The 26,278-nt window shown below is 57.4% G+C and overlaps 1 protein-coding gene across 1 annotated transcript; it reads right to left on the bottom strand.

Moving 5' to 3' along the window:
• Nucleotides 1–2,839: 2,839 nt before the first annotated feature.
• Nucleotides 2,840–26,169, bottom strand: LOC133344086 (phosphatidate phosphatase LPIN1-like). The gene is given in 22 exon segments (XM_061554034.1): nt 2,840–3,970; nt 4,462–4,565; nt 4,739–4,853; nt 5,662–5,814; nt 6,677–6,763; nt 6,924–7,072; nt 9,842–9,983; nt 10,924–11,015; nt 11,534–11,623; nt 11,831–11,900; nt 12,867–12,960; nt 13,442–13,614; nt 13,799–13,907; nt 14,325–15,183; nt 15,550–15,670; nt 16,590–16,685; nt 17,400–17,680; nt 17,915–18,025; nt 19,310–19,399; nt 19,590–19,739; nt 19,741–19,791; nt 24,632–26,169. Coding segments are annotated over 22 exon segments (3,366 nt in total). The 5' UTR covers nt 24,761–26,169; the 3' UTR covers nt 2,840–3,870.
• Nucleotides 26,170–26,278: the final 109 nt, after the last annotated feature.

The following is a 26,278-nucleotide window of genomic DNA, read 5'->3' as shown; positions in this document are numbered from 1 at the left end:
CATTGAAACGGGCAACTCTGATTGGCTACCGTGGGGGTCCAGCAGCGCAATGTACACACGTGACTGGCTGCCGTGGGGGTCCAGCAGCGCAATGTACACACGTGACTGGCTGCCGTGGGGGTCCAGCAGCGCAATGTACACACGTGACTGGCTGGATTGCGTGGGGGGGGGGGGGATTTGTGATGCCCAATTGTGTCGCTGCATCGCCCTTTGTGTTTACTGTGTATGATGTCACGATCATAACCATCATACACTACCAGTATTTATCTATTTATATCCGGGTCTTGCAAAATGTTGGTTGTAAATATTGAGCTGTGTACAAAAATACATGTTTTGCAAAAAAGAAAACATCAGCTGCTGACTTCTACGCATTTTGTTTTGTTTATGTGGTCGGTTTGGTTTTGTGCCACGAGTCGTCCCGCGTAGAGGGCATTACCAAGTAAACACGGAACGTTGGGCCAAGGTTGGTGTGTTTGCTGGGAATGTACTCGATGGGGAAATCCAACGTGTGGATGATGAAAACCCCCATCACGACAACAGCTTCATAACACAAACGACGTGGTGGTGATGCTCCTGCTGCTGCTGCTGCTGCTGCGTTGGCAGCGGTGCACAAGCAACGCCAATAACACCAAGAACAGTGTTCGGCCTTAAGAGGAAAAACAGATAAGAAATGGGCAGGAAACAAACTGTGCTCTGTAGGAGGGTAATTGCCCGAAACGTCGAGTATAATAGTTTTATTTAAAAGCCACACACGGTGGTGTTTTGTTTGAGGAAAGTGCCGAGTGTTCGATTTTATTTGCCGACCTCCACGATGACCTTGCACGGCCTCACGCCGCAGACTCTTCACTGCTGCAGTGCCGGATTCTCCCAGTAGCACAAGTAGCTACACGGGCTACGTGCCCCGCGCTAAATATCTCTGACTGATCCACCAACCCTTTCCAGCAAAGCTCTGGGACACCGGTGCGCGCCACTCAACCGGGCCTATGGATGAGACAATCGCCCATTGGCGGTGGCTCAGCAGCACGTGGTCTGTCATCGAGCACTGCGGGCAAGCGGCGAGGGTTGCTGGATCACGGAAATGTCGCGAAAGTGCCTTCCCGTTGGCGTCGAGGAGCTGTCAGAAGGCAGAACAGCAACAACAACAGCAACAAGTACTCGACGTGTCCCTCCTGTGTGGGATATAGTGTCCCCCCCTCGCACGCGTGGGGTTTCTCAGGGTGCTGAGAAACATGAAGAGAACCGCAGGGCTTTGGGTGCGGGTAATTTGGCGTCGGCTCCTCACCACCGCGTGGCTGCTGCTGCTGCTGCACCTGCTGCTGCACCTGCTGCTGCACCTGCTGCTGCACCTGCTGCTGCACCTGCTGCTGCACCTGCTGCTGCACCTGCTGCTGCACCTGCTGCTGCACCTGCTGCTGCACCTGCTGCTGCTCCTCGTCTGTGGCCCCCTCCCGGCGCCTCGGAGTCGTCGTCCCCCCCCCACACCTCCCTCTCCTGTGGGGTAGCGGCGCGTTCACAAGCGTCTCTCGACCGCCCCGACTTGACGAGCGTGGAAGACCGCGTCGCTACTGAGCGGTACCACGATAGACTGGGGGCACTCACATCGTGTTCCTGCATAACCGGTAAGCGAATGGGTTTACAAAACCGGTACAAAACCGGTTACCAGACTTTGCGAACCGGTAATTCTGGAACAACCCTTCAGTACAACACTGGGCAGGAATCGAACTCCCAACCGCAGCCCCACATGGCTCAGGTGCAACTCACTCGCACACGCTTTGTCCGCTCACCCGATCGCCCGCTCGCTCACCCGATCGCCCGCTCGCTCACCCGATCGCCCGCTCGCTCACCCAATCGCCCGCTCGCTCACCCGATCGCCCACTCGCTCACCCGATCGCTCACTCGCTCACTCAATCACCCCCCACTCACCCAATCACCCCCCACTCACCACACTGCAGGTCACTTTACTCCTCTCGCCACCTCTTCCCTCGCACTGCTCCACTTTGGAATTCCCTCCCCCTGTGATAACCACCACCACCATCGCCTCTCTTCCCCAAGCTCTTACACTCACAATAATCACCTCGCTCACGAATAAACGCGCTCTACACTCTCATCTGTTACAACTTTAATGAGTGCCGTTTTTGCTGGCTGCTCGACGTGTTGGACCTTTAAGGTCTGTATTTATTGAGCAACTGTGTTGAGTATATATAACAAAGCTGCATAGCAGGAGGGCCCTTCTGTTGTCATTCCCCCGCACCTCCGATTAGCGCGGTTGCCGACGTACGGTGCGGAAGAAGTTAAAGATACATACATACACGCGTGCACACATGAGCACGTGCACACGAGGGCTCTTGTGACGTCACGAGGGCTCTTGTGACGTCACAACGCCTTGACCTGCCGCGCCACGCGCCGTCGCGGTCGCGATTGGAGCGACATTCCGCGCTGTGGCCACGAGGCGGCGCCGCCACAAGCTCGTGAACATCTATTTATAGCCACAATATTATTTATATGCAACCATACCAATATGTATATATAACAATAGTATTATTTATATATAACCATACTATTTAAATCTAACCATAATAATATTAATATCTAAATCAGACAGCGAAACATTTCCCGGCGTGCAATTAGTTTTACATCGAGGTCGAAGATAATAGCACAAATATGAATGTTCGGTGATGAATGGCTCATACACAAGACCACAGAATCACAGCAATCGTTGTCGACTAATTGTGCCCAGATTTCGCACTTAATTTGGATCGAAAACATTTCATGTAGCTGGCCCAAAATGTTGGAACCACCTAGTTGATGATAACCTATATTTAAGCTCTTTTTTGTAATGATAATTTTAATATTGTACTGATGATTTGCTCAGTATTTTTTCATTTCTCTCACCTCTTATTGTTATCATCGATTTATTTTACTGTGATTTGCTGCGTTTGTCAGAGAAGTGGCAATGTTTTTGTTGTTGTTGATGGTGATGATGGTGGTGGTGGTGATGATGATGGTGATGATGATGATGGTGATGATGATGATGAAACCCGATTTAAGAGCTTCTTGGCTAACAGGGTACTTCAAAATAAACTGAACTGAAACTTACTCTGTTATTAAAATCACCAAAGTTTTTGTCTGAATGTAAATTTACAGCATAATTGCTATTAGTAAATTTGTGTTTTTCAAATTTGTAATTGTGAAATGCTTGGATGATGTCTGCCGGCCGAGAAGAGCTTATTAGCTCTACGGCTTTACTCCTTGTGCTTCTGAATCACTTCAACTCCTGACTCAGCGCTGACATCATCGTAGCTTTGGGACATTGACGTGAAACGTGACATGGCAATGTTTTCAAATGCGCCTTCATCGCCTGTAAATATATATCTGGGTAGATAAATACATCAGCATAAACCAGGGGGTGGAGGTGAGGACGAGGGAGCATGGTGGTGGGAGGTTCGAGGGTCACGGTAGTGGGAGGTGCAGGTGGGTGGAGGAAGGATGAGGTGGTGGTGGGTGGATGTGGTTGTGGGTGGTGGTGGGTGGAGGTGGTGGTGGGTGGTGGTGGTGAGTGGAGGTGGGCAGGAGGTGAAGGATGAGGTGGAGGGTGGAGGCGATGTGAGGATGTCGACGATTGGGCAGTGATGGTGGAGGTGGGAGGAGGTGCGAGGGGTTGCAGGTGGTGTGTGTAGGGCGGATGAGGTGGTGGTGTGGGAGGTCGTGGGAGGGAGTGGATGGGCTGGTGGGTGGAGGGAGGATGAGGTGGGAAGTAGGGAGGGGGGTCGTGCGTGGGGGTGACGTGGAGGATCGAGGCGAGCAGGGCAGAGGCGCGACGAGGTGCAGGGAGCAGGCCGAGGTGGGGGCCTGCGGGAGTCTCCGGGCCGCTCACGAGGCTGTGCTGGGGGGCCCCTCCCCCGCTCCGCCTCCCCCCGCCGTGGGCAGCCGTGGGAACACGTGGTCCACCACGTCATGCAGCTTCCCGTACCTGCCATGCGCACGCACAGACAAAGGTCCCCCCTGTAGGTCGCGCAGGCTGTTGGGGCAAGTGCTATTAGAGAGTAACACCTGAGGCGGCTGCGTGGCCTACGAGGGGTTCGGATGGCAACTGCCTCGTCTGCCCGGCCGCCTTTGTCTCCCCAGTGCTGATGCTTATACTTAGGACTAGTTCAAACAATCATCAACTATGTTGGCCGTGAGCTGGAATTTAACTCCGAGGGTAGGGATCGAGGGAGGGGGTGAGGGGAGGAGGGAAGGGGGAGGGAGAGGGAGGGAGGGAGGGGGGAGGGAGGAGAAAGGAGGAGGAGGGGAAGGAGGGTTGAGGGGGAGTGAGGACGGGAAGGTGGAGGGGAGGGTGGAGGGTGGAGGGGAGGGGGGAGGCACGTAGGAGGGCGGAAGAGGGAAAGGAGGGTGGGAGTGAGGGAGGGGAGGAGGGATGAAGGCAGGTTGGGGGGTGAGTGGGGAGGGGGGGGCACGCACGAGGACTTGTCTGTGCGTGCGTGCTCCTGCACCAGCTCCCCGCGGGGGTTCACCGTGAAGATCCTCGGCTCAGCCACCCCCACCTCCCTGTAGGCCAACACGTCCTGCGCACAGTCACACAGACAAAGGTCCCCCGAGTAGCCTCCGCGCACTGCTTTAACAAGGGCTGTTCACGAGCGCCTATGAAGGCCGGCACGGCGCACGATGGGGAGGGTGGCCAGCGCTGATGTTCATGCTCACTGCACCAGGTACTCATTTATGGCTGAGTCGACCTTACGTTGGCCCTGTTGCCGAACGCGGCGTAAAAGGGCTCCGGGGTGGGGTGGAAGAGGCGGCCGATGTCACGCAGACACTCGATCTTGAACCGCTCCGGCTTCTTCTCGATAACCTCCCTGGGCACATCGGGTGTGGGGGGGGGCAGAAGGAAAAACAAGTGCTCAGTAGCTCTCTCACACACACACGCACGCACACACGCAGACACACGCACACACACGCACACACACGCACACACACGCACACACGGACACACGCACACACGGACAAAGACACATGGTTTTTTTATGAACGCACACACGGACACACAACGCACACACGTGCACACATGCACTGACACACGTTCAAACATACAGACTCGTTTGTGAGCACAGACTGATTCACCCTGTGCTGGCCACGCAAGGCGAGTAATTAGAGCACTCTGTACCTCACCTGTGTCTCAACTGCATCTCACCTGCGCCTCACCTGCACCTCACCTGCACCTCACCTGCACCTCACCTGTGTTTCACCTGCACCTCACCTGTGTCTCACCTGCACCTCACCTGCACCTCACCTGCACCTCACCTGCACCTCACCTGTGTCTCACCTGCACCTCACCTGTACCTCACCTGCACCTCACCTGCACCTCACCTGTGTCTCACCTGTACCTCACCTGTGTCTCACCTGCACCTCACCTGCACCTCACCTGTGTTTCACCTGTACCTCACCTGTGTCTCACCTGTACCTCACCTGCACCTCACCTGCACCTCACCTGCACCTCACCTGTGTCTCACCTGCACCTCACCTGCACTTCACTTGCACCTCACCTGCACCTCACCTGCACTTCACCTGTACCTCACCTGTACCTCACCTGCGTCTCACCTGTACCTCACCTGTACCTCACCTGTACCTCACCTGTGCCTCACCTATACCTCACCTGCGCCTCACCTGTGCAGGGCAGCGAAGAGGCTGCTGGGCGAGAGCAGCAGGGGTCCGCGTGGCAGCATGGTGCCCTGCTCCCTCACGCCCTGCAGGTAGCCGCGCGTCATGTGCGCCATGCCGATCGCACGCGCTGAGCAGTACAGGAACTTGTACCCGTTCCTACAATGACAAAGATCCCCCGGATAGCCTTGATGGACTGTTGGGGCAAGTGCTGTTAGCGATAATTGCTTTTAGCGCTTAGTTTGTTGTCCTTCCCCGCACATTCGATCATTGCGGTTGACTACGTACGGAGCGCAAGAAGTTCAACATGAACCCCTATGAAGGTCGGCACGGCGCACGAGAGGGTTGGTTACCAGTACCACGCCTGCCTTTGTCTCCCCAGTGGCGATGTTCACACGTCCTACTGGGTTCTCGTTTGAGGCTGTCGCGACCTAGGGGAGGCCCATGACTGGTGCAGATAATCGTCACTGCTATTGGCCCTCAGCAGGAATCAATCTCGGGACGCCGGGTTCATCGCGCAGTGCGCTGACCGCTACACTACCGCTCCGAAGACGCGTGCATTAGACAGGCACGTGATCACACGGACACACGAGGACACACGTGATCACACGGACACACGTGATCACACGGACACACGTGATCACACGGACACACGGGGACACACGTGATCACACGTGATCACACGGACACACACGGACACACGTGATCACACGGACACACGTGATCACACGGACACACGGGGACACACGTGATCACACGTGATCACACGGACACACACGGACACACGTGATCACACGGACACACGTGATCACACGGACACACACGGACACACGGACACACGTGATCAACGGACACACGCGTGATCACACGCGATCACACAGACACACACGTGATCACACGCGATCACACAGACACACACGTGATCACACGCGATCACACAGACACACACGTGATCACACGCGATCACACGGACACACGCGGACACACGCGGACACGCAGACACACACAAGGGTCGACTCACTGGTGGATGCGGTGGAAGAGGCGAGCGATGCCCTCGTGCGTCCAGTCCTTGCCCAGCGTTGGCAGGATCTGGCCGAGAGCATCCGACCTGGCGGCACGGATTTAGAGAGCGCGGTGGGTTCATGGGAGATGCTGCCATGGAGTGTGATGATGGGCTGATGGTGTGATGCAGCGAGGATGTGACGTAGCGATTACGTGATGTAGCGATGATGTTATGGAGCGGTGATGTGACGGCGCGTTGCCCTCACTTGGTGATGGTGCCGTCGATGTCGGAGATGATGACACGCGAGTCCCAGTCCCACAGGTGCAGCGTGCCCTGGCACTGGGTCGTGCCCTGGAACGGCGTGGTCACGCTGAAACGCACTTCGTTGGCGCCCGGACGCAGCCCCAGGCTGGCCTGCGCGCTCACGGGGGACGGGTTCCATTCCCGCTCACGGTTAACGCCGGGCCACCCCTAGGTGGACTCGGCCTCAAATTCGAACCTGCTGCGGTGTGTAGTAAACATCGCCACCGGGGAGACAAAGGCGGCCGGGCGTGGTGCTGGCCACACACCCCCTCGTGTGCCGCTGCAGCGGCGGCAACAGCGGCGGCAGTGGCGGCAGCGGCAGCGGCAGCAGCAGCGGCGGCAACGGCAGCGGCAGAAGCGGCGGCAGCGGCAGCAGCAGCAGCGGCGGCAGAAGCGGCGGCAGCGGCAGCAGCGGCAGCAGTAGCGGCGGCAGCAGCGGCGGCAGCGGCAGCGGCAGAAGCGGCGGCAGTGGCGGCAGCGGTAGCAGCGGCGGCAGTGGCGGCAACATCAACATCGCACCTCCTACTGAGGACACTCGGCAGGACCCTCCTGAGGATGCTTCTTGAGGCTCGGTGAGAGTCTGACGCGTAGAGCATGACAATGACTCTGCTTCTGTCTGGAGAGGGCTCAGGCAGATCACCAACTACAAGCCCAGAGCCCCCCACACCACTAACGACTCCCGCCTAGCCAACGACCTGAACGAGTTCTACTGCAGATTTGAAAGACAATTGGACTGTCCTGAACTACCCCTTCCCACCCAAGAGGCCCCTATCCCACCCCACACTACAGAGACAACTATCTCCATTCAGGAGGGAGAAGTTAAAAAACTTTTCAAGAGGCAGAACCCACACAAAGCAGCTGGGCCGGACTCTGTCTCTCCAGCCACCCTCAGGCACTGCGCGGACCAGCTGTCTCCAGTGTTCACCAACATCTTTACCACCTCCATGGAGACATGTCATGTACCAGCCTGTCTCAAGTCCTCCATCATCATTCCAGTGCCCAAAAAGCCAAGGCCAACAGGATTAAATGATTACAGACCCATCGCCCTTACCTCCGTGGTAATGAAGTCTTTTGAGCGCCTGGTCCTGGCCCACCTCAAAGCCATCACAGACCCTCTACTGGACCCCCTTCAGTTTGCCTACAGAGCCAACAGGTCTGTGGATGACGCAGTTAACATGGCCCTCCACTTCACCCTACAGCATCTGGACTCCGCAGCATCCTACGCCAGGATCCTGTTTGTGGACTTTAGCTCGGCTTTTAACACCATCATCCCTGCCCTGCTTCAGGACAAGCTCTCCCTGCTGAACGTGCCAGACTCCACCTGCAGATGGATCACAGACTTCCTGTCTGACAGGAAGCAGTGTGTCAAACTGGGATCACAAGTTTCTGCCGCCAGGTCAATCAGCACCGGATCTCCTCAGGGCTGCGTCCTTTCCCCTCTGCTTTCATCCTGTACACCAACAGCTGCACCTCCAGTCACTAGTCTGTCAAACTCTTGAAGTTTGCGGACGACACCACCCTCATTGCGCTAATCTCTGATGGGGATGAGTCTGACTATAGGAGGGAAGCTGACAACCTGGTGACCTGGTGTAGCCAGAACAACCTGGAGCTTAATGCTCTTAAGACCGTGGAGATGGTTGTGGACTTCAGGAAGAATACAGCCCCACTCACCCCCATCACCCTGTGCGACTCCCCAGTCACCAATGTTGAGTCCTTCCGCTTCCTGGGCACTATTCTTTCCCAGGACCTCAAGTGGGAACTGAACATCAGCTCCCTTATCAAGAGAGCTCAACAGAGAATGTACTTCCTACGGCAGCTGAAGAAATTTAATCTGCCAAAGACAATGATGGTGTGCTTCTATACAGCTATCATTCAGTCCATCCTCACCTCCTCCATCACCGTCTGGTACGCTGCTGCCACTGCCAAGGACAAGAGCAGACTGCAGCGTATCATCAGCACTGCTGAGAAGGTGATTGGCTGTAATCTACCAACCCTTGAGGACCTGCACACTTTGAGGACCCTGAAGCGAGCGAGGAAGATTGCGGAAGATTCCTCGCACCCTGGATACTCTCTGTTCCAGCTACTACCCTCCGGCAGAAGGCTGCGGTCCATCAAGACCAAAACCTCACGTCATAAAAACAGTTTTTTCCCATCCGCTGTTGGCCTCCTCAACAAGGCCAAGGGCTTAAAATGACTTTTACACTTAAAATGACTGTTACACTTACTATAACATTTTATCTACATAATTACACCTTTCCATACTTACAACGTGTAATCTTATTTGTATTTTTGTATTTTAAGATTGTTTAATATGGCTAATTAACATTTTACATTCGCATTTTATAAGGTCTACTTATTCATAATTTTAAAGATTTTAGCCCTTTGGTATTACTTATACTTTGTAACGTTAGTATAGTTAGAGTGTATACCTTTTATATAAGTTAAGATTCCTACTTGTTCAATGTATGCACCGTCCCGCCATAGTGAATTCCTTGTTTGTGCAAACTTACATGGCGATTAAAACCGTTTCTGATTCTGATTTCTGAGCACTGGACAATAATGGGAGCACTGGACAATAATGGGAGCACTGGACAATGATGGGAGCACTGGACAATGATGGGAGCACTGGACAATGATGGGAGCACTGGACAATGATGGGAGCACTGGACAATGATGGGAGCACTGGACAATGATGGGAGCACTGGACAATAATGGGAGCACTGAAGTGTACGTGTCTATGCAGAACTTCTGTCGCACCGTACGTGGCCAACTGCTAATCGGAGGTGCGACACGACCCCCTCGACTGCTACAACCCCTCGACAAGGGCAGCAGCTGCAGGCTACCCCCCAACCCCCTCATACCCCCCCCACGAGCACTCACGAGCTGCTGCGAGGACAAACGCAGTGTCTTGCGGAACGCCGGAGCGGGGGGCCGCGTGTCCAGCGGGGAGGTGGGGGGCGGCTTCAGCTTCTGCATTTGTGGGGGTCCCTGCACCTCCAGGGGGGAATCCTCGTGGGGGGCACTGTGAGCCAGGGCAAGACGAGTGGGGGGCGCTGTGAGCCAGGGCAAGACGAGTGGGGGGCGCTGTGAGCCAGGGCAAGACGAGTGGGGGGCGCTGTGAGTGGGGGGCTGTGAGCCAGGGCAAGACGAGTGGGGGGCGCTGTGAGTGGGGGGCTGTGAGCCAGGACAAGACGAGTGGGGGGCTGTGAGCCAGGGCAAGACGAGTGGGGGGCACTGTGAGTGGGGGGCGCTGTGAGCCAGGGCAAGACGAGTGGGGGGCGCTGTGAGTGGGGGGCGCTGTGAGTGGGGGGCGCTGTGAGTTAGGGCAAGACGAGTGGGGGGCGCTGTGAGTGGGGGGCGCTGTGAGCCAGGGCAAGACGAGTGGGGGGCATTGTGAGCCAGGGCAAGATGAGTGGGGGGCGCTGTGAGCCAGGGCAAGACGAGTGGGGGGCATTGTGAGCCAGGGAAGACGAGTGGGGGGCGCTGTGAGCCAGGGCAAGACGAGTGGGGGGCATTGTGAGCCAGGGAAGACGAGTGGGGGGCGCTGTGAGCCAGGGAAGACGAGTGGGGGGCGCTGTGAGCCAGGGCAAGACGAGTGGGGGGCGCTGTGAGCCAGGGAAGACGAGTGGGGGGGGGGGGGGCTGTGAGCCAGGGCAAGACGAGTGGGGGGCCGGGGTCAGAGGGGTTGATGACGTCGCGTGCTGACCGCCTCTCAGTCCGCGTGTGGAGGGGGGTGGGGGTGGGGGTGGAGGGGGGGGTGGGGGTGGAGGGGGGTGGGGGTGGAGGGGGGGTGGAGGGGGGGTGGGGGTTGGGGTGGAGGGGGGTGGAGGGGGGTGGGGGTGGTGGGGGGGGTGGAGGGTGGTGGGGGGGTGGAGGGTGGTGGGGGGGTGGAGGGAGGGTGGGAGTGGAGGTGAGTGTGGGGGGTGGGGGGTGGTGGGGGTGAGCGGGGGGGGGGGGGTCACCTGTGTGTGGTGGAGGCTGCGCTGGTGCTGGTGCTGGGGCTCGACTCGGTGCCACTGGGGGTGCTCGCCACGTCGCCCCTCCCCGGTGACTCCTGCCGGCACGGTGGGGAGGGGTGGGGGGGGGGTCACGGGGGAGGGTCACAGGTGAGTCACTAGAGCTGCAAGTGCGAGTGACACTGAGAAGTGTGGGAGGTGAGTGGGAGGTGAGTAGGAGGTGAGTGGGAGGTGAGTGGGCGGTGAGTAGGAGGTGAGTGGGAGGTGAGTGGGCGGTGAGTAGGAGGTGAGTGGGAGGTGAGTGGGAGGTGAGTGAGAGGTGAGTGGGCGGTGAGTGGGAGGTGAGTGAGAGGTGAGTGGGAGGTGAGTGGGAGGTGAGTGGGCGGTGAGTGGGAGGTGAGTGAGTAGTGAGTGGGAGGTGAGTGGGAGGTGAGCGGGAGGTGAGTGGGAGGTGAGTGAGTGGTGAGTGGGAGGTGAGTGGGAGGTGAGTGAGTGGTGAGTGGGAGGTGAGTGGGAGGTGAGTGGGAGGTGAGCGGGAGGTGAGTGGAAGGTGAGTGAGTGGTGAGTGGGAGGTGAGCGGGAGGTGAGCGAGTGGTGAGCGAGTGGTGAGTGTTACCAGCGCTGCGTTGTCACGGCGTCCCCATGAGAACCACCAGCGATACGACGAGCGGGACATCTTCTCCCTCACCAGGCGGTCCACACACGCCTACACAGACAGAGGTCCCCCGTGTGGACCCTAGGTAGACTCAGCCTTAAATGAGTACCTGGTGCAGTGTGTGTAGACATCAGCACTGGGAAGACAATGCCAGCCGGGCGTGCCGCTGGCTACCTGTGGATTTTAACCGGTCATGGGCCTCCCCGAGGTCGACTCAGCCCTAAATGAGTATGTGTGTGTGTGTCTTCCCGTTCGCACCTGTGGTAGCTGCCTCCCAAAGGCGTGAACGGAGAGTAGGATGGGAGCCGCCACTGCCCAGTTGTAATAGCTGTGGTGAGCAACACCAGAGATTCACCAACACACAGACACACACACCAACACACAGACACACACACAGACACACACCAACACACAGACACCAACACACACCAACACACAGACACACTGGAGGTGATATAACAGTATGAAAAAGTAATAATAATAGGGTTTCCCCTTTTTGGCAATAAAACGGGTGTTAAGATGTAAAAAACACCTAATGGAAACCTTTTGCAAGAGATCATATCTGCATTGACCACATGTAGTTGTGTTGAACATGCGACGGCACATGCTCTGATAGACCAAACACAACGCCACGCATATCAGAGCACTCGGGGCGAGCAGCTACATCATGGGGACCTTCTTAACCGGCTTCCCTTCCTCCCTGAAGACCACTAACCCCCATCTCGTCTATCACTACCCCAACCCCAATCACTACCCGAACCCCTACCACTATCCCTATCACTACCCCAACCCCTACCACTAACCCTATCACTACCCCAACCTCTACCACTATCCATATCACTAATACAACTCCTACCACTACCCCTATCTTTACCACAACCCCTACCACTACCACAACCCTTACCACAACCCATACCACTATCCCTATCACTACCCCAACCCCTATCACTACCCCAACCCCTACCACAACCCCAACCCCTACCACAACCCCTACCACAACCACAACCCCTACCACTACTACAACCCCTACCCCTCTTTAACCACTCAAAAGCCATTCTCCTGTCACCACAACTGCACCACCACGACAACTTTAATAACCACCCCACTCTGTAGCTCAATCACTGGCGTCTCGTGTAGAGTTGTATAATTATTGTGAAGCGCCTAAGTCTGTGTGAATGGCAGTAGAAGCAGCAGCGAAGTCTGCAATGTGAACGAGCCGAGAGGCAGACGCACTGCTGCCAGCCCCTACCCAGGCCGCCCACCCACCCGTGGCCGTGCCGTGCCGCGTCTTCACCTGTTGCCGATCTTCACCACGAGCTGCGGGTCGCTGAGCAGCTCCGGGTTCTCACACAGATCCAGGAAGGCGACGCGGCGCTCGCGGAACCGCTCTGGGGAGGGGGGGGGGGCACAGAAGTACGGTCAACTGTCAATCACTCAGGTGGCGTGTGAATCTGACGGAGCAATGTCCCCTCTGACTGAGATATATTGGCCTTAGTTCAACGCAACACTCTGTACGATACACAAAAAGCAATCATCTTTAGCATCATTATGGGGAATATAAATTATTACGTAAATGCCCGCAGCTTTAATGTTCTACGTGTGGAGAGGCAGACACGTAGATGCGCATTATCTGCGTATCCACGTCATCTGCATTCATGAATCTGTTACGCAATCGGTTAAATGCCGTGCGTCATCACTGGCACAGGCCTCGTGTCACTCCACTGCTGGATGGTGCCCAGAAGCGGGTCGTGAGGATCATTTGGCCATACTTCACCGCATTGGTCGGTACCGGTCGGCGAAGGTGTGCAGCGCGGTAGTCGCGTCTAACACCGGCGTAAGGCACTAGCACTACTCCCGGGCGCCCCGCACCTTCCGTGAGCTGCCCCGTGTCGCTCAGCCCCCCGCACAGCGACAGCGCGATCCGGGGCCCTCCGGGGGGGCCCAGGGGGGAGTCCCACCGGCAGTCCGCGCCGCCGTCGGGGGGGCTGCCCCCAAGGGGGGGGCGCGGGGGTCCCGCCAGGGGCAAGCTCGCCGGCCTGCAGCTCGAGCGGGGGGAGAAGAGAGGGGGGGGGGTTGGTGTCGTACTTCACCCACCGCGTAACGATTCATCTGCTCCCCCACCCCCCTCCCATCTCCCCAACGACCCCCCCCCCTTTCTCGCTCCTCCGTCCCGGATGACGGCGACGGCGGCGACGGCGGCGGCGGCTCACCTCGTCACTGGAGCACGTGACGCCGTCGACGCCGCCGTCGTCGCCGCCGCCGGCAACGACGGTTGAGGGGGGCGCCTCCCCTGAGACGCTCGGCTGACCCCACACCTCGTCCGCCGCGTGGTTCTCTACAGTGGCACACGGACAAAGATCCCCCGTATAGGCTTCAGCAGGCTGTTGGGGCAAGTGCTGTCGGCGAGTCGAGGTAGCTACGAAGGCAGGCACGGCACACGACGGGGTGGGTGGCCGGCACCTCGCCCGACCGCCTTTGTCTCCCCAGTAGCGATGTTCGCACACTCCTTATAGGCTGAGTCGACCTACGGGAGGCCATGGACCCGTTCAGATAATAGTCACTCAGGTCGCAGGGTTCGTAGCGCAGTGCACTAACCACTATACTACCGCTCCCCACATTTCTCTCACCCACTCATTCACTCACTTAACTTAGTGCTTTGCACACGAACTCACCCACTCGCTCACGCCCTCACTCACCACAAAATCTCTCACCCGCTCACCCACCCACTCATCGCCGTGCACTGCACACTTACCTCTCCCACTGCCCATCGCAGCAGCAGCATCCCCCACCTCCACCGCATCCTCGTACACCGAGTCCCATGACACGAGGGGGGCCCTGGGGGTCCCACCCGCCGCACCGTAGGGGGTCTGGGTCCCCCCGGAGCTCTGGGGGGCCGGGATTTGCCGGACCCTGCTGGCGGCAGCGGCAGTCTCGGCGCGCTCGATCACGATCACCGGCACGTCGCCCGGCGACTCCACCGGCACGTCGCCCGGCGGGTCCCTCGGTGAGTCGACCAGCTTGTCACCCAATGAGTCACCCAATGAGTCACCCAATGAGTCACCCAATGAGTCACCCAATGAGTCACCCAATGAGTCGCCCGGCAGGTCACCAGATGGGTTACCCGGTGGGTTACCCGGCGGGTCGCCCAGCACGTCACCCGTCTGATCTGCTGCTGCTGCTGATGATGATTTCACTGAAGCTTCCAATACTATTGGTGCAGCTGCAGATTCTGCTGCTGGTGATGCTGATGGTGATGGTGCTGCTACTGCTGCTGTTGTTCCTTTTGCTTGTCTTGCTGTGGTGGTGGTTGCTGCTGTTGATGATAATGAACCTGTTGCTGCTGATGATGTTTCTACTATTGTTTTTGTTTTTGATAATGATGATGATGATGTTGTAATTCGGGCCGCTGATTCAAGTGTTTTTGGCCCTGCTGATATTGTTCCATTTGCTTGTGCTGAAATTGCTACTAATGATCTTGCTCGTGATGTTGCTGCTGCTGCTGCTGATGATGATTCCATGTTCGACCAGGAGCACTGCGCTCCTCTGCGGGATTGAAATCGGGACCCCCCTTCTGCCTTCCGCTGCTCCCCACTCACCGAGGGCCGGTGCTGCTGCAGAGGTGGAGCAGGGAGGGACGGGAGGGGCGTAGAGGGGGCGGGGGAGAGAAGGGGGGGGGTCCCAAAAATATTAATATATATACACAGCCGTGAATTTAATAAAAAATAAAGTCATCAACACAGCGCCGGATGTTCTGGGTCCCAAGGGAGGGGGCAATAAGCCCACCCCTCCCACACCACCTTTATGGTCCTCGCTGGTGACGATGCATCGTCAATTCATCGATTTATACCGATAGCTCAGCTCACGATGCACGCTCCGACTCGCACGTGCGGAGGTGAGAGGAGGGAAGAGGAGGGGGGTGGTGGGGGGATAGGAAGAGGGTGGGAGGAGGGGAGGCTGGGTCCCACCCCCCCATTCACCAGCGCCGCCCTGGGGAAGGCCCCCCAGGCCCACTGCATGTGCTGCTCCATGACCGACGTGCGCCGCTCCCCTGTGGGGTGGACGCTCAGCTCCGAGTCGCTCTTGGGGCTGCACGAAGGACTGGACACAACAACAACAACAACTCGTCTCCCTGTCACCACGTCCCCACGTCCCCACGTCCCCACGTCCCCGTGTCCCCGTGTCCCCATGTTCCCATGTCCCCGTGTCCCCGTGTCCCCATGTCCCCACGTCCCCGTGTCCCCGTGTCCCCATGTCCCTACGTCCCCGTGTCCCCGTGTCCCCACGTCCACGTGTCCCCGTGTCCCCGTGTCCCCACGTCCCCGTGTCCCCGTGTCCCCGTGTCCCCACGTCCCCGTGTCCCCGTGTCCACATGTCCCCGTGTCCCCGTGTCCCCATGTCCCCACGTCCCCGTGTCCCCGTGTCCACACGTCCCCGTGTCCCCGTGTCCCCGTGTCCCCGTGTCCCCACGTCCCCACGTCCCCGTGTCCCCATGTCCCCACGTCCCCGTGTCCCCGTGTCCACACGTCCCCGTGTCCCCGTGTCCCCGTGTCCCCGTGTCCCCACGTCCCCGTGTGCCCACGTCCCCACGTCCCCACGTCCCCGCGTCCCCGCGTCCCCGTGTCCCCGTGTCCCCGTGTCCCCGTGTCTCCATATCTCCCTGTCCCCACGTCCCCGTGTCCCCGTGTCCCCACGTCCCCACGTCCCCGTGTGCCCGTGTCCCCGTGTCCCCGTGTCTCCGTGTCCCCGTGTCTCCGTGTCCCCGTGTCCCCGTGTCCCCGTGTCTCCATGTCTCCCTGTCCCCACGTCCCCGTGTCCCCGTGTCCCCACGTCCCCACGTCCCCGTGTGCCCGTGTCCCCGTGTCCCCGTGTCTCCATGTCTCCCTGTCCCCACGTCCCCACGTCCCCACGTCCCCGCGTCCCCGTGTCCCCGTGTCCCCGTGTCCCCGTGTCTCCATGTCTCCCTGTCCCCACGTCCCCGTGTCCCCGCACCTCTGTGTCCCCGCGTCTCCGCCCGTACCTGGGCGTGGGACTCCACTCTCCGTCTGACACCGTCTTCTGGCTCGGGATGAAGGTGGGGGCTCTCACACGGTGCTCCATCTGACCCGGCACAAAACTACAACCAAAACCACAATACAACCACAACACAACCACAATACAACCACAACACAACCACAATACAACCACAAAACAACCACAACACAACCACAATACAACCACAATACAACCACAAAACAACCACAATACAACCACAAAACAACCACAATACAACCACAAAACAACCACAAAACAACCACAATACAACCACAACACAACCACAATACAACCACAACACAACCACAATACAACCACAACACAACCACAATACAACCACAACACAACCACAATATAACCACAATACAACTCTCCACATAGCTCTACTGGGATTACACGCAGCAGCAATCAATCGCCCCCTACTGGCAAGCTTGTGTCCCACAAGGATAGCTGCCACTGGGGGTGCCCCTTTATAATGCGTTGCAATGAGATGTGACAATGCAAATCACTCGTCGCGTGTAAAGAGGGCGGCTCTAACAACCACAAAAACTCATTGTTACAAGCTGCCTAGCAAGTCCGCTAAAGGAGCCTGCACAATGTAATTTATTTATTTGTCTTTTTTCCAAACATCCCAATTGTCCATCGGTCGTATTTTGACGGGGTCCAGAGGCCAGGAAGAAACCTGGCAGCGCCCTGCAGGAATAGAACGCAGGCCACTGGGCGTCATTGTGCGGCGTGCTAACAGCGGAGCCACCACTCCGCACAATACCCTCCACAGACCCGCGCGAGTGCTCACCCCCTCTTCCGTCTCTCCTTCCTCTTCCGCGCCGGCGAGGAGTCTCCAGGCTCGCGCTCTTCCACCTCCTCCTCCTCGTCGGGGCTGAGTTCCAAGTTGAACATGGCTCCCCCGTCGCCCCCTCGTCCGCGCCCCCCCTCCCCATCATCATCATCGTCATCCTCGTCCTCTTCGTCCGTGGAGTCTCCTCCCCCCACCTCCTCCTCCCTCCTCCTCATCCTCTGCCGCTTGAGCATCTCCATAGCGACTGTGCTACCCGCAGCATTGGACGGATCGCCCTGCTAACCGCACACCCACAATGCAACACTCTCTAAACGACACCCACAATGTACCACCCTACACTCTAAACTCACAATGCACCAATACGATATCCACAATGCCCAACTCTCTACCCGAAATGCACCACACACTCCACCCACAATGCACACAGACTTCACAAACAATGCACCACACTCCACCCACAATGCACCACACACTCCACCCACCATGCACCCCACCAGGTGTGTGGGGGCTACCTGTGGTGCTGGGGGGGTGGTAGAGGGGGGCGGGGTGGCATGCTGCTGGCTCAGTGGGCCGGCTCCGCCCATGGGGATGGGAGACGTGGAGAGGTGGGAAGGAAGCTCCCCCTGCAAGCGCACACCGTGAGCCACCCCTCACACCGTGAGCAACCCGTCACACTGTGAGCCACCCGTCACACCGTGAGCCACCCACCCCCCACACCGTGAGCCACCCACCCCTCAGTCCGTGAGCCACCCTCACACCGTGAGTCCGCCACGACGACCACTACAACAAAGTCCGCCCCCCAACCCCCCCCCCCCCCCCCATATAACAGCCTGGAGGGGCAAGTGCTGCTAGCGAGCAGCTGTGAAGACCAGCACAGGACACGAGGCGGTGGGTGGCCAGGACCACGCCCGGCCTTTTTGGCTCCCCGGTGGCGGCGATGTTTACGCCCGCGGGCAGCAGGTCACGGAGCAGACCCAGGTGCCACGAGTCGACTGACTGGGATGACTGGCCAATGCACCACCTGTACCCCCTAGTGTTGGCACCGCTCCCCACACCAACACACACGCGCACACACACACACGCACACACGCGCACACACACGCGCACACACACACACGCGCACACACACACACGCGCACACACACGCGCACACACGCACACACACGCGCACACATACGCACACACACACGCTCCCGTAATTCCCCAGGCACCCCTTGGCCGCGGGTGACGGTCAGAGCCGCTCGTCACCGGACACGCGGCGTCATCAGCACCTCGCCACCTGGCCAATCTACCGACAGCCACCTCCGTTAAATCCTCCTCGTTAATCCCTGCGCCGCTGGTCATGAGGCACCCCCTGAGAGACCCCACAGGGAATCGGACAGTGGCAGCTTGCCGACCACCACCCCCCGTATTGGAGAAGTGGATACCACAGAGCTACCACCGAGACCCCTTGAAGTGACCTCTGGTCCAACACACGCAGTGGACGGCAGCACTTGGCCAGGCGCGCCGCCACGGCGAGCAACCTCCATCGCCTGCCAATGGACGCGACGTTTTTCATTCTCAGAGCTTGAATCTACCCCAGCTGATATCCCAGTTGGGTGAATGAGTGGGTGAAGGAATAAGTGGGCGGGTGAATGGGTGAGTGAATAAGTGGTTGGGTGAATTAGTGCATGGGTGAGGGAATTAGTGGGTGGGTGGGTGAGTGAATGAGTGGTTGGGTGAATTAGTGCATGGGTGAGGGAATTAGTGGGTGGGTGGGTGAGTGATTGGGGGAGATCTAGGTGCACATCAACTCCTGCCATCACCCGAGCGAGGAGGTGAATCCCCGAACCGTCCAGGCCAGACTGGATGGTCCAGGCGGTGACCCCAGGGTGAACCATCGCCCCGCAACACCCCTCATCTCTCACCTCGTCGGTCTCGAGCACAAAGAACGCCTCCCCATTGTCCCCAAGCTTCATCTGCAGATCCACGGGGAAACCATTCACCTCAATATCCACCTGCACACGGGGGGGAGGTGGGGCGGGGGTACTGTGATGGGCGGGGTTTGGTGATGTCATTGGCAAAATCCACCTTGAAACTGCCCACACTACAAACCACGGGGGTGTCCCGCCCTCTGCAGTGTGGGGCCTAAGGGGTCTGAGTATTGCACCACATCACTCGGCCGATCATCGCTCGAATCGCGCTCACCACTTTCTCGCGGGAGCTGAGCACGCCGAGTTTGCCGAAGCGCACGTGGAAGGGCGAGCAGGCAAGCGACCCGTCGGCGCGCCGCACCACGATCACGTCGATGCAGCCCGTGAGCGTGGCAGGGTTCAGGCCCTTGTAGAGGTCGCGCACCTGTCACCAGCACCTGGCCCGCCAGGTGGCCCATGAAGCTCATGGTCTGTGTCTGCAGGAGGCGGACGTGGAGCCGACGACAAAGACAACGGCGTAGACTCCCCCGTGTGGTCCGGAACAGAATGTTGAGGCGAGTGCTGTTTGCCAGCAGCAACTCTGAAGGCCGTCACGGCACACGAGGGGGGTGGGGTGGCCAGCACCACGCCCGGCCGAAATTGTCTCTCCAGTTGCAACGTTTACAAACGGCACCTGGTACACATTTGAGGCTGAGTCAACCTAGGGGAGGCCCTGGACCGATTCAGATAATCGTCACTGGTGGTGGACGTGAGCGGGTAATCGAACCCGGGTCGCCAGGTTTGTAGCGCACATACACACACACGTACATACACACACACGTACATACACACACACGTACATACACACACGCACGCACACACACACGCGCTCTGATCGGTTTAAGCGTCTGTGTCGAGCAGCGATTATTTTTGGAAAGAAGAGATCAAGCGGCGGTAGAGAGACAGATAAAGGCACAGATCCCCCGTATAGCCCTAACAGACTTTTGGGGCAAGTGCTGTTAGCGAGTAGCATCAAGGCCGGCACGGCACACGAGGGGGCGGGTGGCCAGCACCACGCCCAGCCGCCTTTGTCTCCCCAGTGGCGATGTTTACAAATCACACCAAGTACTCGGTTGAATGCTGAGTTGACCTAGGGGAGGCCCAAGACCCTGTCCAGATCATTGTCACCGGCGGTGTTGGCGCGCGGAGTCTAACTCGGGTGCCGGGCCTCGGAGTGCAGCAGCAGCAGCGGCGCCCTGGGCACCAACCCCCTGTGACGTCACCCGCCCAAGGCGAACTGGCAAGAGGTTCAACACGCTGCATATAAATAAATACATAACTGCACGTTCGTCGACAACATTGTGGCATTTAAAATAAACTACGTAACAGGCGACGGTTCGGGCAATGGGCCTTCATAGTAGAACAACTTAACACAAATTCAACACATTCGCGACTTCGCTGTGAACATTCATAACGGGTAACGGTGACGGCGATGAGCCTTCCCTACGTTGTCGAGTTATGTCGCGTAGTGGGTGAGTGGTGGAGTAGGTGGGTGAGTGAGTGGTGCAGTAGGTGGGTGAGTGAGTGGTGGAGTAGGTGGGTGAGTGAGTGGTGGAGTAGGTGGGTGAGTGAGTGGTTTAGTTGGTGGGTGAGTGAGTGGTGGAGTAGGTGGGTGAGTGAGTGGTTTAGTTGGTGGGTGAGTGAGTGGTGGAGTAGGTGGGTGAGTGAGTGGTGGAGTAGGTGGGTGAGTGAGTGGTGGAGTAGGTGGGTGAGTGAGTGGTGGAATAGGTGGGTAAGTGAGTGGTTTAGTTGGTGGTGAGTGAGTGGTGCAGTAGGTGGGTGAGTGAGTGGTTTAGTTGGTGGGTGAGTGAGTGGTGGAGTAGGTGGGTGGGTGAGTGGTGGAGTAGGTGGGTGAGTGAGTGGTGGAGTAGGTGGGTAAGTGAGTGGTTTAGTTGGTGGTGAGTGAGTGGTGCAGTAGGTGGGTGAGTGAGTGGTGGAGTAGGTGGGTGAGTGAGTGGTGGAGTAGGTGGGTGAGTGAGTAGTGGAGTAGGTAGGTGAGTGAGTGGTGGAGTAGGTGGGTGAGTGAGTGGTTGAGTAGGTGGGTGAGTGAGTTGTTGCGAACTGCAGTGTAATGGTGGTGGTGGAACACAGTGTGGTGGATGAGACGATACAGTCCGTGTCTGCAGGCCGAGTCCTCAACACGGCTGGAGGAATCATCGTGTGAGGTTCACGGGACCACGAGCCATGGCAGTCGCGATAGAAGAGTGATCAAGCGTGACCGGAGTGAATGGGAGGTGCAGGCGAATGGAGGAGGCTTCGTGTGCAGTGCCGGCCTTCATTAGGTGGTCGCTCAGAAGCACTTGCCCTAACAATCTGTTTATGCCATACGGAGGATCTCTGTCTTTTGTGAACGGTAGAGTTCATCCGATGTCGAGGGCACGAACACTAATCATGTTTGCTGTTGCTATTGCGCCTTTCATTGCAAGATCACAGACCAAGGTACAGGTGAAAGTTTCAACACGTCACGCAAAACAAACCCCCACCAAATAAACACTCTGCACACATTCGTCTGCGACGTTTCGAGCAATGACCCTTCTTCGTAGCAGCAAGAGAAAGCGTATTGACCCCCTCAACCCACACGCCGGTGCCGTGGCGAGATGATAGAATCGGAGCGGACGGGAGGGGGGGGGGTCCGTGGTGCTTCCCAACCTTGGAGTCGCGTGCTCTCGGGATGTTTGTCTTCATCCTCCCGGGCGCAGTAACTGCGTAAAGATTACGCGCGCCGATCGTTACCTCGACGAGACACGCACGGAGGGACGGGGGGGGGGCAAAGTCGGCTTGCTTCAGCCCAACCCCAGCGGGTCTCTAACCTTTCCTGGCTACCACTGCCACCCGCCACCCACCCACCCACACCGCCTCCTTCTTGAAATCTGTTTCAACCCAGTCACCCCACCCCTCGCCCCGTTGACTGACACAACATGGAACACGCAGCATTCAACTCGATATTGAAACTGAATGCCCTTTTTGTGAGGTATCCTGAACTCGCTGGTAACTGCAATCGAATACAAAAACACAAAAACAAATACACAAAAACACTAAAACACAAAAACACTAAAATACAAAAACACAAAAACACTAAACACTAAAACACACAAACACAAAAACACTAAAACACAAAAAACACTAAAACACAAAAACAAACGCTGGTTCCTCTCGGAAACCCGCATTGACAACGATCAATGAGTTGAGGAAGGTATTTTATGTATCGTTATAGGTGACCATACGGATTTACATTTCATCGTTGTTATTCCATATTGACACATTCACGCAACATGATTCTTCACCCCTGGGGACATCGCCACGCGTTCCCCCCAGGGGTCCCCGCACACCCCCGGCTAAGAACCGCGGGCCAACAGCCCAGAGTGAGGACATGGTCTTAAAATGTATAGGCGACGTTTCGGGCAATAGCCCTGAATATGCTGAGTTGTTGATTGTTGTTGGCGGGGCGTGGGGCTGCCTCATCCAGCAGTGGAGTGTACACGCACACAGCATACACTGTTACCCTCCCGTCTGGAGCGAGTGCAGTTAGCGAGCACATATTAACTAGACTGTACATTGCTCTCAAACTGCATTAGTGATGGTGCATTGCCAACGCAGCATCACGAAGGGCCATTTTCCGTAACGTCACCGATAGTTTCCCCCCTTTCAGGGCAATGCTTTTGCCGAACGTGACCGGCTGTTATTTGACAGCATGCTGAGGTGAGCTCAAAGAACACACAAAGACACAGATCTCCGTATAGCCTTTAGCAGGCTGTTGGGGCAAGTGCTGTTAGCGAGAACCTATTAAGGCCGGAACGGCCCACGAGGTATTGCCAACATCACGCCCGGCCGCTTTTGTCTCCCCAGTGCTGATGTTTACACAGTAGCAGCTTACAGACACAAAAATATGCCCCTGTAGCCTTAACAGACTGTTGGGCAAGTGCTGTTAGCGAGCACCTATGAAGGCCGGAACGGCCAGCACCACGCCCGACCGTATTTGTCTCCCTAGTGGCGATATTTACACACCGTACCAGGTACTCGTTTAAGGCTGAGTCGACCTAGGGGAGGCCCAGGCCCGATTCAGATAATCTGGAATCGCTCACATTGTTGGCATTGAGCGGGAATCGAACTGGGGTCGACGGGTTCGTAGCGCAGGACACTGACCGCTACACTACCGCTCCCCAGAACTAACTTACTCACACACGGACACACAGACACACTCACACACGGACACTCACACACAGACACACAGACACACTCACACACGGACACACTTTCACAACTGTGCCACGCACCGTATGCAGCGAGCCCTCCGCATGCCCCGCGCTTCTGTGTCTCCGCGTGTCTCTCCGTCTCCGCCTCTGTCTACCCACGTGGCCGTGTCGACGCGGGTTTCTCTCTGCGCGTCTCTGCGCGTCTCTCTCTCTCTCTCTGCTCGTCTGTCTGCGTGCGGTGAGTTCCAAATCCGCCCTCTCCTCTGTACATCCGGGGACGCTGAGCCTTAAGGTTGCCTAATTTAACGTGTGCATTTATTTATTTAGGTATGGCGGGGAGGAAGAGGGGAGTGGTGGCGCAATAGTAAGCGCACCGACCCACAGCCCCATCGCTACACCCGGTAGAATTCAGGGACGCGGCCCTGAGACATTGGTGTCAAAACCGGTCTCGAGTGTTTCGTCTGTGGACGCAATGCTGCTGATAATATGCACTCCGAGGAGGCCGTGAGACTCATGAGATGTGCACAACATACTGTTGTTATTTGTGTATGCCGAGGGAGGCCAATTCTGATTTTGTTTTCCTGCCAAGTTGTGAAAGTAGCGGCGGTGTTGTGGCTATTTAAGTGAGTGGGTGGGTGGATGAGTGAGTGAGTTACTGAGTGACTTGGCACAACGAATGAGCGACGTGAAGTGGGTAGCCGAGAGGGTCTGTTAGGGTTGCCACCTCTGACACAGATTGTCCGGGTCAAGCCTGGACTGGTGGCAGCCCTGTCACGCAACACCCCACACACGCACACGTTCACACAACACCCCACACACGCACACGTGCACACAACACCCCACACACGCACACGTTCACACAACACCCCGCACACGTTCACACAACACCCTACACACGCACACGTTCACACAACACCCCACACACGCACACGTGCACACAACACCCCACACACGCACACGTTCACACAACACCCCGCACACGTTCACACAACACCCTACACACGCACACGTTCACACAACACCCCACACACGCACACGTTCACACAACACCCCACACACGCACACACAATCGCTCATCACTCACCCCACGTAACAGGAGCTGTCGACCCGGGGAAGACGCGAGCTGTTGTTGTTGTTGCTGCTGTTGTTGTTGCTGCTCCTGGGTATCGACTGGGTCCGTCTCTCCCCTAGGTAGGCTCAGCATTGAAAACATGGTTCTGCTTCTCCGTGCTGGGTGCGTAGAGGACGGGGAGGAACCTGTCAATCAAACTACGGACACACAGACAAAGATCCCCTGATATCCTTTGACAGATGGATGGGGAAAGTGCTGTTAGCGAGCACCTATGACGGCACACGAGAGGGTGGGTGGCCAGCACCACGCCCGGCCGCCTTTGTCTCTCCAGTGGCGATGTTTACACATCGCACCAGCTCCTCATTTGAGGCCGTGAGCGGGAATCGAACTGGGGTGGGCGGGTTCTTAGCATAGCGCGCTACCTGCTGCACGACGGCTCCCAACTCACACGCACAACAGGCCGTTTGGGAGAAAGTGTTGCATTAATGAAGGGCGACACGGCACACACATACCCAGGGACAAAGATACCCCGCATAGCTCTCACAAACTGTTGGGGACAGTGAATATTTCATACACGCCTCGTGCCACGCACGGGGACCTGTTGGAGAAAGCCGCTTGACTGCTCTCTCTCTCACACGCGCGAGCACACGGGGTGGTATTATTACTCTCACACACACCCGCTGTGTGTGTGTGCAGTGGGCCAACACCAGTGACGATTATCTGAACCGGTCCTGGGCCTCTCCTAGGTCGACTCAGCCTCAAATGGACGTAATCTTGGCCACCCCCTCTATCCCCATGCCGGCCTTCATACAGGTGCTACTCGGTAACAGCACTTGCCCCAACAGTGTGTTGAGGCTACACGGGTCATCTTTGACTTTGTGTACACTGTGTCCTGTCAGTGCGACCCAGCGCCCAGGGCACAGCGCCACGTGCCCAGGTGAAGGAACGGGCGGAGTGTGGGGTGGTGGAGGGGTCCTCAAAACAGGTCACTCCGGTTTCGCAGGCGAGAGAGGAATGCGGCCGCAAGAGGAGTCACGCCGCAGTCTGCCGACTCGAAGACTCCCTGGGAAGGGAGACGCGAACCCCACCACCCACCCCTTCCCCAAACTTGTGTCCGGTGTCAAATAAAGTTTCGCAAATAAGATTGTCACAAAGACAAATACAGGCCGTGTAGCCTCCGCAGGCTGTTGGGGCAAGTGCTTTTAGCGAGTAGCGCCTACAAAGGTCGACACTGGCACACGAGGGCGGAGTGGGTGGCAAACACCACGTCCGGCCGCCTTTGTCTCCCTCGTTGTTGTTGATCTTTAAATAACGTACACACGTGTGCGATGGGCCGTGGCACCCAGTCGAGGTCGGGAAGGCCGACCTGGACTGCGTTCAGATATTCGCCACCGATGTTTGGACGTGAGCTGACAGATCGCTCCCCACATGGTCACACACGGACGCACACACACACACACTAGCACACACGCACACTAACACACACACTAACGCACACACGCACACACACGCACACACACACTAACACACACACACACACTAACACACACTAACACACACGCACATTAACACACACACTCACACACACGCACACAAACACACACAAAGACAAAGATCCCCCCGTGTAGCCTTAACAGACTGTTGGGGCAAGTGCTGTTA

Source organism: Lethenteron reissneri, chromosome 19 (assembly GCF_015708825.2).
Source record: "Lethenteron reissneri isolate LAM-NWPU_2019-01 chromosome 19, ASM1570882v1, whole genome shotgun sequence".
Taxonomy (NCBI): domain Eukaryota; kingdom Metazoa; phylum Chordata; class Hyperoartia; order Petromyzontiformes; family Petromyzontidae; genus Lethenteron; species Lethenteron reissneri.
The sequence above is the reverse complement of the archived record's forward strand: the minus strand, read 5'-3'. Positions and strand labels throughout refer to the sequence as shown.